This window comes from Amblyomma maculatum, chromosome 9, assembly GCF_055883805.1.
Source record: "Amblyomma maculatum isolate TAMU_Amacu chromosome 9, ASM5588380v1, whole genome shotgun sequence".
NCBI lineage: Eukaryota > Metazoa > Arthropoda > Arachnida > Ixodida > Ixodidae > Amblyomma > Amblyomma maculatum.
This window is the reverse complement of record NC_139352.1, coordinates 9237745-9255415: the sequence shown is the minus strand read 5'-3', so window position 1 is coordinate 9255415 and position 17671 is coordinate 9237745. Positions and strand designations below refer to the sequence as shown.

Sequence of the window (17671 nt, the reverse complement as noted above, 5' to 3'; positions counted from 1 at the left end):
AAAAACAATGGACTCAAACCAGAAAAATGCATTTATAGCTTATCAGCTATACTCCTACGAAAGTTTCGATAAATATTAGCGAAAGAGAACGACAGTGCACATGCCCCAATGCCAAAGCTAACTGGGCAATTAAAACTCCTGCATTGCGTTTATCTGCACTGTAAAACCAAATTCGGGCTTTGGTATACAAATGAAGCAGCCTTTGTTAACAGAGTGAATACAATTTGCCCCAGTGCATACTCCATACAGAACATCCACACCACTAAGTGTCATGCCCAACTACTATTAAACATTAGTTAGAAATAAAGACCGTAAATGTGTGCAAATACTGCAATTTTTAATATGAGTATTGGAAAAAAAATGCCTTCAAATATCTGTTTAGTAAAAATATAATAATCCCAAACACTGTTCATCTTGATAGCGACTGCCCAGGAAAGGCAGTGGTCCGGGGTTTGATCCCCAGGCCAGTACGAATTTTTCTTTAACTATGAAGGTTCTGAGAAAGCTGTATAGATTTCCTTTGTAGCTATATGGCTGCAATTGGGTGGATATCAGTGAGCAATTACTCCATTATTACTGTTCTTGTTAATTTCAGAATTCGTTATTTGTAAATAAAATTGAACAAATTGCACGGAAGTGTATACCCTACTCAAACATTCAGCGTAAATTTTATACAGGATTCCATATACTAATTTTTTGTACAGGAAAGACCTGCATGAAATTGGGTGGATCTGTCATATCACTGCTGAATATAATAAACTCTCGTTAACCAAATATGCTGAAAATGTTTTTCAAATAAGAATCAAAGTATATATTAGATTTATATTCGAATATCCACACACCCCTACTAAATACTCATTATTCAGCATTCTACATACGGTACTTGTGAAGTTGTCTGGTGTTTCACCAATGACACCTGTGTTACTATGATATGGCATCCGGTGAATTTTTATGAGGGGCTCCAGTAAGTATCCACTCGCGACTTTCAGTTAATAGAAACAGGGCAAGCTATATCTTCAGTTTTCTTCCAAGCTGCTATATGGAATAGCATACAATCTTCATTAAAGCATAAAATTTGCATATCGCATCCCGCCAATTTTATCATTTCCAAGCCCAAGTTTCTGCAAGTTCAATATGAGAGATTAAAATTCACCAAGTAAAGCATATCGCAGTGCAATAGTGCTAGTCTGACTGCATTTGTCAGTTCAACATCCTGCCCTACTAATAACCCAATGGGCTCTTCTTTATTCAGTTATTTTATGGTTTTTAAATGCTGAAGTCACACTGAGGATAAGTAAACCGTTGCAAACACATCAGTCTGGTATACATAAAGTAAGATGTGCAGTGGATGTCCATTCAACCAACACGAACACCACTACAAGATGGAGCACTGTGGCGATGAGGGCTGCAATACGATTACAGGCCACGGCAACCACCAACAAAACAATATATCGAGCTTTGTGAAGAATAACAAATCCAACCAATCTTGTTTTTTGTATAATGTTTATTTGCCTCCACAATAGGCTTGCTAGGATGCCTAGTGTTGGCAAGAATGAACACATAGTTGGAGAACCACCTCGTACAAAACTTAGATGGGAAAACACAACAGGCCTTTCCATTTGGCCACAAACAAACCAACTAACACAGCAAGGCATGGCAACCAGCAACAAAGACGCATTTAGCCTTGAGAGCAATAATAAAAGATGACGTTTTCCACATGAGGAAATGCTTTTGGTCAGTATCTGCCTTCATAATAGGCGTGAATATGTGGCTGGTGCTGGCTAGAATGAATATGAGCGAAGAAAGAGAAGCTCACACAAATTGCAGGGAGAACACAAAGAGGATCTGGCCATGAATAAAACCTGCTGTAACACTTTGCTGAACACTGAAAATAAGCTTTTCTGGGGAACAATAACTCTTTGGTAGCGTAGCCATCCTAGGGTCTGTGGCGAAGCTGTTTTCCTGGTGCACAGCATCAACCCTACAAACTATTGTGAATCCAAGTATACTGAATCAGAATATAAAGACAGCCTTTTTTCTCAGTGAAGGTGTTGCAGAGGTATCTCCTAGATACAGGCAGGGCTACTTTAGTGAACTTAGTACAACTTTACTGACGATGAAATCACGGCTGGTGGCTATTTGTATAAAAGAAAAATGGAACGGGCATACAATGTGTGATAAGCAACAAAATTATGATGGCTGAACACAAAAGAACTGCATAATGTAGCTAACTGGGTATTAGCTGCACATGTCAGGAATGGCTTTTGCCAACAGGTCTACCAGAGGAGCAATGTTCTGGTTCTTTTGTTGGTACCATAAACGACTAGAGTTTAGGCCTAGTTGAAGCCTTGTTACTTGTGCCATTATAAAAAAAGGAGGAAAATATTTATATTACTGTGAAAGCATTTGATACCTTAAAATACAAATACTAAAAGTGAAAATGACTAAAAGCAGATGTTCCAAATGCTCTTGTACATTTACTACAGAACCGAGACCACTACACAAAAATGCCCCTATTCTTCCTCACATTTAAGCTAGAATGAAGATAAAACTAGACCTCAATGTAGAGTGCGTGGGCGCCACAAAGTTGTCATACCACTGTTCTTGTCTTTCGCAAATGTGACAGTGAAGTTGAATCTGCTGCACAGCACATAGGGGCCCAAGTGCCCACCCGACTTCTAGCAGAAGCTGCGCGCCTTATCGACCCCATCCAATATTTTAACAAAAGGAAAAAAAAGATAGAGGCCATCAATTTGTAACTGCCATGTCAATCCTTCATGTAATGCCCCATGCCCAAGCCCCTTGAGGTGCAATAAGCAAACTAAAACTAACTACTAAGCCATTTCTTTTTTTGGCAGTGAATAAATTAAAGCAGTTGCCTTAAAGCAGTAACTAAAGCAGTGAAGAGTACATACTCATATCACACTACAGAACACCAAGATGCAAAACTAAAATGGAAAGATTAGTGTCACTACTGTTACTTAACAGTTTGCGTATCGAACATGTGATGCCAACAGGCCCCTTGAAGTGCAATAAACAAACTAAAACTAACTACTAAGCCATTTCTTTTTTTGGCAGTGAATAAATTAAAGCTGTTGCCTTAAAGCAGTAATTAAAGCAGTGAGGAGTACATACTCATGTCACACCACAGAACACCAAGATGCGAAACTAAAATGGAAAGATTAGCGTCGCTACTGTTATGCATATCGACAAACACTTTGCATATCGAACATGTGACGGCAACAGGACAAAACTAGACTAAAAGCCACTGCATCTGGAGCTGACTAGTAAATTATTGCACATTACAAATAACAACACTAGGCTCAACATCCTGAACATTTAAACTAGAGCATTTTTTCCTGTGTCACAACCAGAAATTAATATCAAGTATAGTAACCACTGACTTTTTTTTTCTGCAACAACCTCAATACGGCTTGAGAACATCACTAATGGTCAGGTACTTGGCTATTTGATACCAGCAGGCATCATTTAAGGCATCTATCTGTGTGTCAGGTGCTGGGTAGCACATTACTCCCTGCTTGACAACACCTGTCAAAACAAAGTAGTTGCAGCGCATGTTGTACTCTGCAGCAGCTAGCAGTCCATGTAGATCTTGCCCAGTGCCTTCAGCAGCTTTCTCAACCTCAAGCAGAAGAGAGCCCTTGCCTCGCAGCCTCTCATATGCCTTTGTAGAATACCTTGTAACGTATGAACTCATAACAAATTCCACAGCACATGTAAACATTTGCACGTTGCGCCGCAATTATTCGCAGAAACAAATAGAAGGCCAGCCTTGCGGCAATGGATGTGCGCCGAGCGACATGTCCAAGATAACATTGTTATCTTCTGTGGAATTTGCTAGAGTGCATAGAAAATTTAAATCGATGACATTACGGCTACTTCTGATGGCAAGTTCGGTTAGAGTTCTGTTGTGTGCCACCAGACATGCGACATGACTTAAAGTATATGTTATGTCAGCAACGTCAATGACTAGAGTGGTCACTGAAGTGTTGAAGGCAAGATTTCTGGCGAGCCAGCCCATTGGTACACTGGGCTCCTCATGTTTGATCAGGTTGAACTGCAGGCTTTTGATGCAACTAGTGGAAGGTAGGGTGTCACCGAGCGTGTTCCAGATGCAGGAATAGCAGTCCCAGGATGTGACCACAAGCTTCTGGAGAGTCATGCATGCAGACATGGCACCAAACAACTCGGGCCTCATGATGCCAAGCTCGACGTCATCATACAGAGGCAGCTCCACCAGTGCGTTGTGCTCCTCCTTCAGAGCCCTGATGAGGAAGGGAAACTCTCCTGTCTGCCAGTTAGTCACAATGCAGTAAGTGCAGCCAGACTCTACCAACGTGCTGGCCACCCTTCCTCTGAAAATAAAGAAAATGTGCCACTTTGGAACAGCAAGCCTCACATATGAACTTTCATTTGCTCATTCATTCATTCATTTTGTTTATTTATTTATATATATTGTGAAAGAAGGCCAAAGTCATGACGGCAAGGCAAGGTACGCCGTGTCAGCGTTTTAATCTGATGGTGAACCCAGGCGCATGCTGGAGCCGGCGTTGCGGGACGATGACGATGGTATGTACAAATGAAAGAAGACCCGTAGAAGGCTCACAATGTATATGCCTCATAATTAGCATGACTAGACTAGGCAAGCCAACTGCAGTGGAGCACACTGTGCAGTATTAAGGTGTAAGCCTTTATATACCAACACCAATCTGTGATGCAAGCAATATGGAGTAGCGCTGCTACACTAGGCTGGGATGACTGGGGACGAAAAGAAGGCTTAGCACCCATAGGAATACATGGAACCAAAAAAATTTCAAAGCAGCTTTTTTTATTTCACAGTGAGCCTATGACGCCTTCATTCGGTGCAGAGTAACTATGAACATCCTAGAACACTCTGTGAAACTACAAACTTCATTACAGAGGTAGAGTATTTTGAAAACACCGTCTAACATGGGGATACAAGTCAGGAGCACGGCTCATAGAAACACATGCAAGGACCCCTTACCAAAATAATTTTCGGGTTTCGGAGCGCACCAGTAAACATGGCAGATCATTAAACATTAGCGGATGTTTCAAAGAAAACACGTGATGTATGCTACGTCATACTGAAGTTAATTTTAAAGTGCCTCGATAAATGTGCATTGTAAAGACCGACATATTCCTGAAAAAGTAGCTATCCGCTGAGTGCTTTTCGCAGTCGAGAAGTTTCTCGTGTCGTCCAACATGCTGCCGCATAGGCTACATTCCCTCTTGAATACCGCTGCTCAAAAGGTACTAACTGTTAAGCTGAAGACAATCCTCTCACAGCATGATAAATAAACTGCACGTAGCAGCAGACGAATAGCGTGTCGTCTGCGCCTCCAGTTACAGTGGGCTGTTCTCTTTTGTTCCATTGTCATGACGTTTCAGAACTGCTTTTTGAATGTGGTTTTCCCTAGGTTGTATACCTTGAACGACTGTTAATAGTAAGCAAATTCAATGCATATGACAGCATATAAGGCTACAAGAGAAGCTTGCGGGACTCAAAACACCCAGCAGATAGCGATCCTCTCAGCAGTATCTACTGCTTCATAACTAGGGGGTGGAGTTTTTGGTTTTTATTTTTTGAGAATTCGGCTGACTTTTTTCGGTGTTATTTTGCAAACCCACCTTTCGGTTTTTGTCTGTTAATATCATTTTCTGCTAAAGAAATATCGTTTTTTTTTGTTTTTTTTTTTCGGTGAGATAAGAGGGATTCGTGTACAGTTAAAAGTGACGTAGTGTTCATTTTATCTTGGCTTTCTTTTTTCTAGCATATTGTTTTATGCACTTTTATTTTATATACAGTTGGTCATATATACAGCCAAGCTCTTGGAAGAAAATGCTATCCACGAGGAAAATTAGCGTTATGACAAAACGCATATGTAAACCATTAATTCATATGGTAGAGAAAGGAGTAACTGAAATATTTATTACCATCAAATTTTTGCATAAACCAAATCACTTTAAAAAATGTGAAGTGTCACGTGGCAAGAAACTCGCGGGCTTTGGTCTTCGCGATTTCCTAGAAGCACTTGCGCTGCAAATGCCCTGGTCTGTCCTTCACCTCTCGAAAACCTGCCTTGCGGTACGCGCCTCTTATCGGACGCTTGACATGTTTATGAGGGTCAGGAAGCACGGCTGCCATTACATCCCTATTCTTGAGGCCATGAACAATGCCTCAAAACCCTCCACCACTGTAACTAAACCAACGATCCCATTGTCTCACATCATGCCCCTGGATTGAGCACTGCTGTAATTTTTTTTTCCGGTCATCGAGATTTCGCGGTGTGCATGAGGAGGTACAGACCTTTTTCGGTTTAAACCGAACTTTTTAAAATGCTTTCGGCATACCTTTATCGGTGTTTTTCGATTTAAACGGAGAAGTCCAACCCCTATTCATAACGCATATATTTAGCCTCCCAACTCGCACTCCCAATACATTTAATTCACAGTATTTTAAATATACCGCACCTCTGAAATGGTGTTTCACGCTTTCACAATATATTCTAGGATGTTCATGGTTGCACTGTACCAGGAAACGACATCATAGGTGCCCTGAGAAATTAGAAAACTGCTTTGAACATTTCCCCTTCCATGTATTTCTATGGACACTAAACCTACTTTTCTCCCCCTGTCTGCTGCAGCGTCGTGAACGGCCGGCCCCCTTTCTTTATAAACACGGTTTCGGTCTATAGGGGACCGCAGCTTCGCAGGAGGGCGCTGCATGGATGGATGGATGGATGGATAAGGCTGAACCCTTTGAATCGGGCGGCGGCGCCACAGGCCACCTAGCCGTGAATAGTAATATATAGTGTGGGCCTATTCTTGCCTTCCTTTCAGCCACCAATCAGCTAACCTTCGTTTGGTTATTTCTACCCTTTTAAAGTCTATTTTCCCTTCATTATCCTTAAACCCCAATGCTTTGGCTAAATCTGGCCCAGGCCCATTGCCTTGAACTATAGGGCGGAGCCCTTTACAGGAAATTATTAAGTGTTCAGGCGTTTCCTCATCCTCCCCACACACCCTGCACAGCGTGTCTATCTCTTGGTACTTGACTCGGTACGTCTTAGTCCGCAATACTCCTGTCCTAGCCTCGAACAACAATGGGCTGCCCCTAGAATTATCGTAAATGTTTTCTTTGGCTATTTCCTGCTTGAACGTTCGGTACATTTCTAATGCTGATTTAGTCTCCATCCCTGTTTTCCACAGACCCCTCTCTGTTTCCTTAACCTTTTTCTTAATTGATAATTCCTGGCTGGTCCCCCTACTGCTGTCCAAATATTTGCTTGCCAATTTTCTTGTCCGCCTTCTCCATCTTGTGTCAACATTCCTCATGTAGAGGTAGCTGAAGACTTTCCTAGCCCACCGCTTTTCTCCCATTTTTCTCAATCGTTGCTCAAACGCTATCTTGCTGCCAGCTTCCCTGCTCTCAAAAGAAGACCATCCCAGGTCACCCTGCACACCTTGGTTTGGCGTATTCCCATGAGCTCCCAAAGCAAGCCTACCCACCCCGCGCTGTTTAATTTCCAACCGTGCTCGGACCTCTGATCTCATACACAGGACTGCGTTGGCAAAAGTCAGACTAGGAACCATCACCCCTTTCCAAATCCCTCGCACCACTTCATACCTATTGTAATTCCAAAGCGCCCTGTTTTTCATGACGGCTGCGTTTCTACTTCCCTTAGCTGCCACATATTTTTCATGCTCCGTTAGGTATTCAGCTCCAGTATTTATCCACACCCCAAGATACTTGTACTTATCCACTACTTCCAGCATGTCCTCCTGTATCCTATGTTCGCCGGTCTCATTATCATTAAAAATCATGACTGCCGATTTTTCCTTGCTAAACTGCAGACCTAACTTATCTCCCTCTGTACCGCAGATATCCATCAACTCCTGCAAATCTACCCTGTTGTCAGCCATCAGTACTATATCATCTGCATACATTAGTCCTGGTAATGACTGTGGGATAAATTCTCCTTGCTTGAATAAAGAAAGGTTGAAGCCGAGTCCACTCCCCTCTAGTTTAGCCTCTAATCCTTGCAGGTACAGCATGAACAACAAAGGTGACAGGGGACATCCTTGTCTAAGCCCCTTCTTTACCTCTACAGGCTTCGACACCTTTTTTTCCCATTTTATTAGCACTTGGTTATCCTTATAAATATCTTTTAAAAGATTAGTTACTCTGCTTTCCACACCTAACACATCCAGAATACTCCATAAGGCTTCTTGAAGTACACTGTCATAGGCTCCTTTGATATCTAGAAAAGCTAGCCATAGGGGTCTGTGTTCCTTTTCTGCTACCTCGATACACTGTGTCAATGAGAACAGATTGTCCTCTAACCTCCTTTGTTTCCGGAAGCCATTCTGCAGCTCTCCCAGCACCCCCTTGCTCTCTACCCATGCCTGCAGTCTGTCCTTTATAATCTGCATCACCACCCTGTAGACCACTGATGTTACTGTTATGGGACGGTAGTTGCCTATGTCAGCTTTGTCCCCCTTTCCCTTATATATCATGCTCATTCTACTTAGTCTCCATTCATCAGGAACTTTGCCATCCATTAACATTTTGCTCACCACCTCTCTTAACGTTTCCTTAGACTTTGGACCCAACATCTTTAATAACCTAACAGGAATACCATCTGGGCCTGCTGATGTGCTACTTGGTACTCTCTTCTCAGCCCTTTCCCACTCTCTTTGTCCAATTGGAACAATTGCACTAACCGGTCTATCGTCCTCTACTAAGGCACCTACTACATTTCTTTGTTCTTTAAACTTTTCTGACATCGTTAGTCGTATATGCTCTATTGCCTTTTCCCCTTCTAGCCGAATACCTTGATCTGTAACAATAGACCTCTGCTCTAGGCTAGTCTTATTATTCAGGGAATTCAAGTGTTGCCAGAATTTCTTAGCTGCATTTTTATCCCTTTTGTTTACTTCTGACAGCCACTGGGAAAAGCGCCCTCTTCGGCGGCGTCCCGATAATTGACCGGGCAGGCCGGTTCTCCCTCACATTGAACAGCTGCGCGAGTGGCTCTTGAAAGGGGTCAGTTCTGCACGTGCTGGGCTGCTGCAGATATGTTTATGCAGTCGCGTGTTTACGCATGCGCATTCTTCATAGAATTAGGGAAATCTTTCAGCGCAAACGCGAAAAAAAAAATTTGTGGATAATGTCCTCTCCGTAAGGCAAATTGACGAAAACGCCATTATGTTAACGGCGCTTTTAGTTCTGCAAGTAATTAAGTGGCAAAACAGTTTACAACGTGGAAAGTAAATCTATTTTTTACATAGTCATCTTCACAATGCAAAATTTTATTCGATGGCTCAGTGTGGTGCACGGAACTTCGCTGACTTAATAGATTGGATTTTGATATTTTTTGTGCTAATAATAATGAAAATTACCGTTATTTTAACGCAAATTAAGAGTCCTGAAGGCGATATGCGAGGCTGAAGAGAAAGACGAGACCATTCACCAAATATGCCTACCAACTGCTCGCTTATGGTTAAAAGAAAAATGTATTAAGCTTGACTAATAAGTGCCATAGAGAAAAGCGGTTGTTTATTTATTTCATGCTATCACAGCGCACGCGTACCCTCAAGAAAACCTATCTGCAGAGCCATCGATCATAAGCGAATGATCACTGATGTGGATGACAAACGTTTTGACTTCAAAATTCTTTTTTCGAAACTGCATTCGCCCGCATGAACATTCGTAAGTAAATAACAATAATGGAGAAATGCTTAACTAAATGCTATGATTCCGTTCAAAAGTGTGGTAAATAAATGTTTCTGCAATAAATAATGTCATACTTTTTCAATTGGATAGAAGTCTGGTCTAGTTGGAGGCCGTTCATGGCAAAAAATTATGGGCGCGTCTCCTCTTTCTCTGTACTCGTAAACTGTGCGACAAAGAAGTTTCATCGCGAACATTTTTTTTAGCATCTCCAAAGCAGCAGTTTACAAGCAGTGGCAAATGCACTTGCAGGGCTAGCATTCTGTGGCACTGCAAGCATGGTGCTGTTGTGTGCTTTTAATAAAAAGAACCAAGAGAAGCCATTCCGCACCCCTGGACACAATAACCTTTTTTTCCCTCTCTGAACGCCTTGGAACGCCGGCCAGACTCACAGCGACCAGCAACATCTCTTTTGTGCACCTATGAGTGAGACAGCGCGTGCATACAATGAAGGAGAGGGTGCCGACGGTGCGAGCAGCGCGCATACCATTCGGGACGTGGGTGGTTCAATGCGCTCCCCCGACGACGTCCCCGACCAGTCGTTCAGAAATGACCGCCAGAGGAGGAGGCGGCGCTGGTGTAGTGGGAGCAAACTTCAGGTAGGCTCAAGGGTGTTTGCAGAAAGTGTCCGTCCGCAGAGTGTGTCACACATCATCCCTGTTGAAGAGTGACGCTATTTATGAGTTAAAGAATGGTTGTTTGAGGTAGAGGGTGAAAAAAATGTCTCTATATGTGAAATTTCATTGAATGATTTACAGCCAAGAAAGTCAATTCGACGTCAAAATAGCCAAGGACGTCGATATAGCATGACGATGTCAAAACAGCCATGGACGTTGAAACTGTGCAAAATACGTCAAAATTGCGTAAAAAATGTGCAAAAACATTGCGAGGCTTTAAAGCCTCATGATTGCATTACAGCATCGAAAACAGTCAGTCAAGAGTAAAAAGGCAAAAAAAAGAAAAAGGAGGAAAAGGAGCAAGAAAGAAAAAAAAGCAAATGAGTGCAAAGAGTTGGAGGAAAGGGTTTTAGGCTTTTGCCTTACCGCTCTTGAAAGATCCAAGTTCCCCAACAAATTTTTTGTGCAATGGAACAAATGGAGCTATTGTTCAAATGGAGCTATTGTAGGAATAGATGAGAATGCAGAAATAATATCTATATGCCATTCAAATCCCTGAAGCGGAGACTTGGATGGGCAAGTATAAAGTGGCTAAAGCTTACAAAAAAAGTGTTAACTGAAGGTTAATAGAAGCATGGATGTAATTAGGCTGATTGCTAACATTCAAATCAGTAAATCCCAGTAAATACATGCCTAAAGCATATTCATAAAGAAACGGGATAGCTGCTCCTTTTGTTTCATACAAGATATCGGCCCATCAACAACGGCGTTGATATTAGGTTTCTAATACTACTCCACTCCTTTCAGCTTTCAGCTGAGCTCCAATACTCAAATGACCTGAAATGGATAACTACCTACCCGTCCCTGCCAGCAGAGTATGCTATTGAAAAAGCCAGTCGCTTGAGCGTGTTGTTCTTTGTGAGTACAGCGTAGAGATCCTTCACTCCATGTAAGTCTATTCCATATGACGACGTTAGGTCCAGGCACTCCAACGTTGAGTTGACAAGAAGCACGTTTGCCAACATTCTAACCAAGGTGACACTGATGGGCGATCCTGAAATCTTCAGCGTCGTCAGACCTGTTTTTTTTTTGTTAAACTATTGCCGAGTGCTAAAATCTCGTCTGTACGTAATGCTGCTGTTATGTACAGGCTCTTCAGAGTGCTGTTTGTTTCGAGTGCCTCAAGCAGAGGAACGAGCCAGTAATAGGCAAACTGCGACCCAATACTCAATTCGACTAGGGAGGTATTGTGTCTCACGGCGTAAGCCACTCCGTCCCAACTGGAGTGTAGGGCAGGTGCCAAGATCAGTGTAAGCCTTCTCAGCGTCTGGGGCGACCTGATAAGTTCGGCTATTTTACCCAGGACGGGTATGGTGACACGAAACGTGTTCAACACCAGCTCTTGCAGTGTTTTGGTTTCTGACACAGCGTCCATTATGGCTTTGCCACGGTTGTAAGGAAACAACAGGCCCTTAAGTTCCAGTTTTGTGAGGGTCCATGCACTACGCACAATCAAGCTGCACAGAGCAGGCAGCGAACTGTCACCGATAAAAAAGTCGGTGATGCTAAGACTTTCAACGGTGCGCAGTGCATCTAATGCCTTGCCAACATTCTGTCCTTTCTACCTGCGCGCTGCAGTATCACGTGTATCAGGTTCGAGCTGTGCCGCATTGTTTTGTTCAGGAGCTTCGCAGGCAGTTCCGTCTTCATGTTGAGCTTCACGACGCACCTGTGGTGATCCAGAAGCCAGACAAGCAGAACTTCAGCATCGTGGAAGATCGATGCCGAGGTGAACTGGAGCCCCGGCAACGGCAGCGTCTGTATGGACAGTTTGCCAGGTTCGTATTCGCGCAGCTGCTGGTGAATGCGGTTCATAATGGCGTTCCAATGTGACAGTTCCTCCCTGAGCCAGCAGTGCTGCTGCGTTCCTGCCGTGCAAACTCGAGACATGTTCACGTGGCATGAGTCCATTTGACAGTTGTTAGCCATATCCTCATTCCACCGTTCCGCGGACTTCGGAGGCCTCTTGCAGGGGCCTCCAAATTTCTGTGTTCCATGCTTTGCAGACGACCGTTGAAAGCCGTACTGGCCGTACGGCCGTACCGCCAGTACCACACAGAAAGAGATAACCGCCTTACCGCCGACCGCCGTACTTGCATCTGGGTTTAAATCAGGCGCTGGCTGCTATCCAAACCTAACATTAAAAACAAAACCTTAGCTACGTTCTTAAAATATGGTTTATAGTGTATTACTGCTTAGATTATTTTTTTGTACTTTGAGCGTCTACATTGTCACACTTTTTTGTTCAGTCAACAATTTCAACAGTTCCGGTTCCTGTCATGTCGTCATGTGTCATGTCGTCAGTTTTGCTTTTGCTTGCGTTGTTCTTGCGTTGCGGCTTTACACGTGGGTGTAACGTGGGGCTGACGAGTTGAGTTCATTATCATATGTTGAATCGCTGGTTGTATGAAACTGGCTGATGTGTGGTACCATTTTGCGCTTTATCCTTGTGAGTGGCAGCGATTTTGTCCCAGTGTGCTGTGAGCGAACGTCAGTTGACTCAATTACCTGTGCGGAGTGACATGGCATCTACCGGCGAGCGAAAAGGAACTTTCAAAGTACGTGCTCTTCAAGAAATCGAATCTAATGTGCAGTCGAAGTGGGAGGCTGAGAAAGTATTTGAGGTAGACGCAGGTGACGACGGCAGCGGGAATGGAAAGTTTTTCGTCACTTTTCCCTATCCGTATGTCAATGGGCGTCTTCATCTGGGCCACTCGTTCTCGCTTTCAAAGTGCGAGTTCGCTGTCGGCTACCAGCGGCTTCTTGGGAAAAAGTGCCTCTTTCCGTTCGGCTTTCATGCCACCGGAATGCCGATCAAAGCCTGTGCCGACAAACTGGCTAGGGAGATTGAGGAGTACGGTTGCCCTCCCGTGTTCCCCGACGACGTACCTGAAGACGATGTCAAAGAACTCGACGCTGGTGACTCAGCCGAGGCCGCAGTCAAAAGCAAAGCTAAAGGGAAGAAGAGCAAGGCTGCCGCCAAGACTGTGGCAGCGAAGTACCAGTGGCAAATCATGCAGTCGCTGGGACTCTCGGATGACGAAATCGTCAAGTTTGCCGATGCCAGCTACTGGCTCCACTACTTCCCGCCCGTAATCAAGGAGGACCTCAAGAGGATGGGTCTTAAAGCTGACTGGCGGCGTTCATTTGTGACCACGGATGTTAATCCGTTTTACGATTCGTTTGTCCGCTGGCAGTTCCTTCGTCTCAAAGAGCGGCAGCGCATCAAGTTCGGCAAACGCTACACAATCTTCTCGCCTAAGGTGAATCAGCCATGCATGGACCACGACCGTAGTGCCGGTGAAGGCGTCGGACCGCAAGAATACACGCTTGTGAAAATGAAGGCAGTCGAACCCTTCCCCGCAGCTCTTAAGACACTGCACAGCCGCAGTGTCTTTCTAGTTGCTGCCACACTGAGACCAGAGACGATGTACGGGCAGACCAACTGCTGGGTTCGACCTGACATGGACTATGTTGCCTTCGAGCTTAAGAATGAAGACGTTTTTGTTTGCACATATCGATCTGCTCTTAATATGAGCTACCAGGGCTTCACTGCAGAAACTGGCAACGTTAAGATCCTCCTGAAGCTTAAGGGGCAAGACCTTATTGGTCTTGGCCTGTCATCACCGCTGACATGCCACAGGGTCATCTACGCACTTCCCATGCTCATTATCAAGGAAGACAAAGGAACTGGAGTGGTAACATCTGTGCCTTCGGACTCGCCAGATGACTTCGCTGCACTGCGTGACCTCAAGAACAAAGATGCTTTGCGGCAAAAATATGGTGTTGCAGACAGCATGGTACTACCGTTTGAGCCTGTTCCTATTTTGGAGGTGCCTGGCTATGGATCGCTGTGCGCTGCTGCAGTTTGTGATGAACTGAAAATTCAGAGCCAGAATGACCGAGACAAGCTCCAGGAAGCAAAGGAGAGAGTCTACCTCAAGGGCTTTTATGAAGGAGTGCTACTAGTTGGGCCGTACAAGGGAAAAAAGATCCAAGATGTCAAGAAAGAAATCCAGAAAGGCATGATTGATGATGGAAAAGCAGTTGTGTACATGGAGCCCGAGAAAAAAGTTGTCGCTCGTTCTGGTGATGAGTGTGTTGTAGCACTGTGTGATCAGTGGTACCTTGACTATGGTGACCCCAAGTGGAAAGATATGGCAAGAACTGCTTTGTCCAAGATGGAGACTTACTCAGAGGAGGTGCGCAAGAACTTTCAGGCCACTCTGGACTGGCTTTGCGAGCATGCGTGCTCCAGGACATATGGCCTGGGAACAAAGCTGCCTTGGGATGAATCATGGCTGATAGAGTCACTGTCAGACTCCACAATCTACATGGCATACTACACTGTTGCCCACTACCTTCAAGGAAGTGACCTTATGGGCATGTCGTCTTGCCCTCCTTACTTTATCAAGCCTGAAGACATGACACCAGAAGCCTGGGATTATGTCTTCCTCAACATTGCCAGCAAGGCCAAGATACAGAAGAAAGAAGCCCTTGATGCCATGAAAAAAGAGTTTGAATTCTGGTATCCCATGGATCTCCGCTGCTCTGGCAAAGACCTGATACCTAACCATCTGTCCTACTGCATCTTTAACCATTGTGCCATGTGGCCTGAAGAGCCTCAAAAGTGGGTTCTTGGAATGCGAGCCAATGGCCACCTGTTGCTTAACTCGGAGAAGATGTCCAAGTCTACGGGGAATTTCCTCACCCTTGCAGATGCCTTGGACAAATTTTCGGCTGACGGAATGCGGCTGGCACTTGCAGATGCTGGAGACGGCATCGAAGATGCAAACTTTGTTGAGACAATGGCAGACGCTGGAATTCTGCGACTATACACTTTCCTGGAATGGGTCAAAGAGATGCTCGCATCGCTCTCTTCCTTGCGGACGGGCCCAACAGACAGCTATGTAGACAGAGCTTTCGAAGCTGATATGAGCCATGGAGTAAGGGTAACCAAGGGACACTTTGACCAGATGATGTTCAAGGAAGCCCTCAGAACTGGCTTCTTCGAGTTTCAAGCAGCCAGGGATAAGTATCGTGAGCTGTGTGTGCTGAAAGGAATGCATCGGGAGCTGGTCCTGAAATTCATCGAAACTCAGGCAGTCATCCTGAGTCCAATCTGCCCTCACATCTGTGAGCATGTGTGGTCTCTGCTTGGGAAAAAGACGAGCATAATGCACACCAGGTGGCCAGTTGTTTCCGCCCCTGATGAAGTCCTCCTGAAGTCCTCACAGTACCTAATGGATGCCGTGCATGAGTTCCGCCTGCGGTTAAAGGCCTTCCGGGCTGCCGGAAGCAAGTGCAGCAAAAAGAAAGACCTGTCAATGCATCCTCCCGGGCCGCAGATGATCCGTGCAACAATATGGGTGGCCAAGACTTTCCCACCATGGCAGCTGACCATACTGACCACATTGAAGCAGCTCTTCCAGAAGCACAATGGTCTTCCCGACAACAAGGTCATCTCCACAGAGCTGAAGGACAAATCCGAACTGAAGAAGCACATGAAAAAGGTCATGCCATTCGCACAGGCCATGCGCGAGAAGGTTGAGAAGATGGGGATTGACGCACTTAATGTGACCCTCGACTTTGATGAGCGTGAGGTGCTTCTAGAAAACTTGAGGTACATCTTGAACACCCTGGAAGTGGATGATGCTGAGGTCAAGTACAGTGATGACCCAAAGGCTGAGGAGGTTATCCGCGAAGAGTGCTGCCCAGGCCAGCCGCGTGCAGTCTTCTGCAGCGACACTTTTGTCAACGTGCGGTGCATCAATCAGCAGCCTGCTTCGGGTTGCTTCGAGGTGCTGGTTCCGGTGCTGGATGGCGATAGTGCAGCCAAAGTTTTGGCGCGGCTGGAGAGGATGGGTGGCCACGCCAGCTTCGAAGGAGCCAGTGTGAAGCTTCTAAGGTATGAAGACCCAAACGCGGGGCCACGAAAGATTCCTGCTCTTGGATACGAGGAAGCCGGCAAAGTAGCCATTCCTCCGGGGTCCATCTTTCGAATCAAGGCAGACAAGAGTGGCGTGGAACTCGAACTTGATGGCACCAGAGTTGACGTCGGAAGCCAAGTGTCGTATGTTGTCGTGCCTTGAGCTACATTGGGAAGTGTCTAAGAAATTATTTAATGAAATCATTTCTGCTCATTGTCATTACTTTGATGTCACCTGATTGTCAGGCCAGTATAGAAGTCACTGATAACCAAAAGTAATGAGCTGTAGAAAAAGCTCATATGCCCATGCAAGACTTTGACGCAGAACAATTAGACATAAGGCGAGTTACTTATGGTAGTTGCATATGGCCACACCATTTTTGAGTCAGAGTCTGTAGAGTTGTCATCTTTGGTGGCATACACACTTTGTGCTTTACTTTAATTAGCTACTACCAAGTTGTCTAATTGCTAAATTATTTGAACTGCGAGCATTTGCTACCGACATTGCTGGCAGTCCCCGTGAAAGTAAATTTGTATTTAGGCCATAACGTTTGTCAATATGGCAGGTGCAACACTTGCAAAACACTAATTCCACTTCATTAACATTGCGCATTAGCACGTAACTAAAACTCAAGATTTTATCTTGAAATCCAGGACAGAAACTGCATGAAATTATGGCACATGCACTATAATATCCGAATAGACTTGGATGTTGACTGCTCTAGGCTGGGGGTAAGTGCAGGCAGGAGAAAATTAGATTCATATTTGAGCTTTTACCGCTTTAGTCGCCACAATGAATAAAATAAAACCACAGTATAGCTATCCAAGTTAAAGCACTGACAAATGCAAAAACGCAACTGCCCATGACACTCTGCACTGCTTCAATATAGATGCTGTCCATCCCTTCAGCAACAGGTTACTACTGCAGCACATAATCGAAACTGTCCATTCGCGGTGCACCGTGGTAGCATTTTCAGTGCGCACCTCAATATAACCCCATAGCTGACAAGAGTGCTATTCTGTGTTGAGATCACTTTGTCGCTTAATTAGCAACAGTTTTTATCGCTGCTTGTACAAGAACAGGCGAGTTGCGATCAAATACCACAGATTAGCTAGGAAAAGTAGCAAAGTGGTTGGATTAATGTATCACACAGCCTTATTGAAATTTGTATACCAAGCAAGCTGTCTTGCAGTCTGCTCCTGTAGAAATGTGGCAGCCATGCCCAAACATGACTAAATCAGCCGAATCCTGTAACGCTGTAAATATGCAGACAGCTGCGCCAGTTGAAT

General features: G+C 44.6%; 1 protein-coding gene and 1 long non-coding RNA gene across 2 annotated transcripts; one reads left to right on the top strand and one right to left on the bottom strand.

Annotated features, from left to right (window-relative positions):
• Positions 1-1486: 1486 nt before the first annotated feature.
• LOC146178220 (uncharacterized) lies at positions 1487-12455 on the bottom strand. The gene is made up of 3 exons (XR_014700572.1): positions 11251-12455; positions 10263-10432; positions 1487-4376 (listed from the first exon to the last, which is right to left on the bottom strand). It is a non-coding gene; the product is annotated as an uncharacterized LOC146178220 (long non-coding RNA).
• Positions 12456-12724: 269 nt separating this feature from the next.
• LeuRS (Leucyl-tRNA synthetase) lies at positions 12725-16585 on the top strand. The gene has a single exon (XM_084578030.1). It carries the CDS (start codon positions 12975-12977, stop codon positions 16542-16544), a length of 3570 nt encoding a protein of 1189 aa, XP_084434156.1. The 5' UTR covers positions 12725-12974; the 3' UTR covers positions 16545-16585.
• The last annotated feature ends 1086 nt before the right edge of the window (positions 16586-17671 follow it).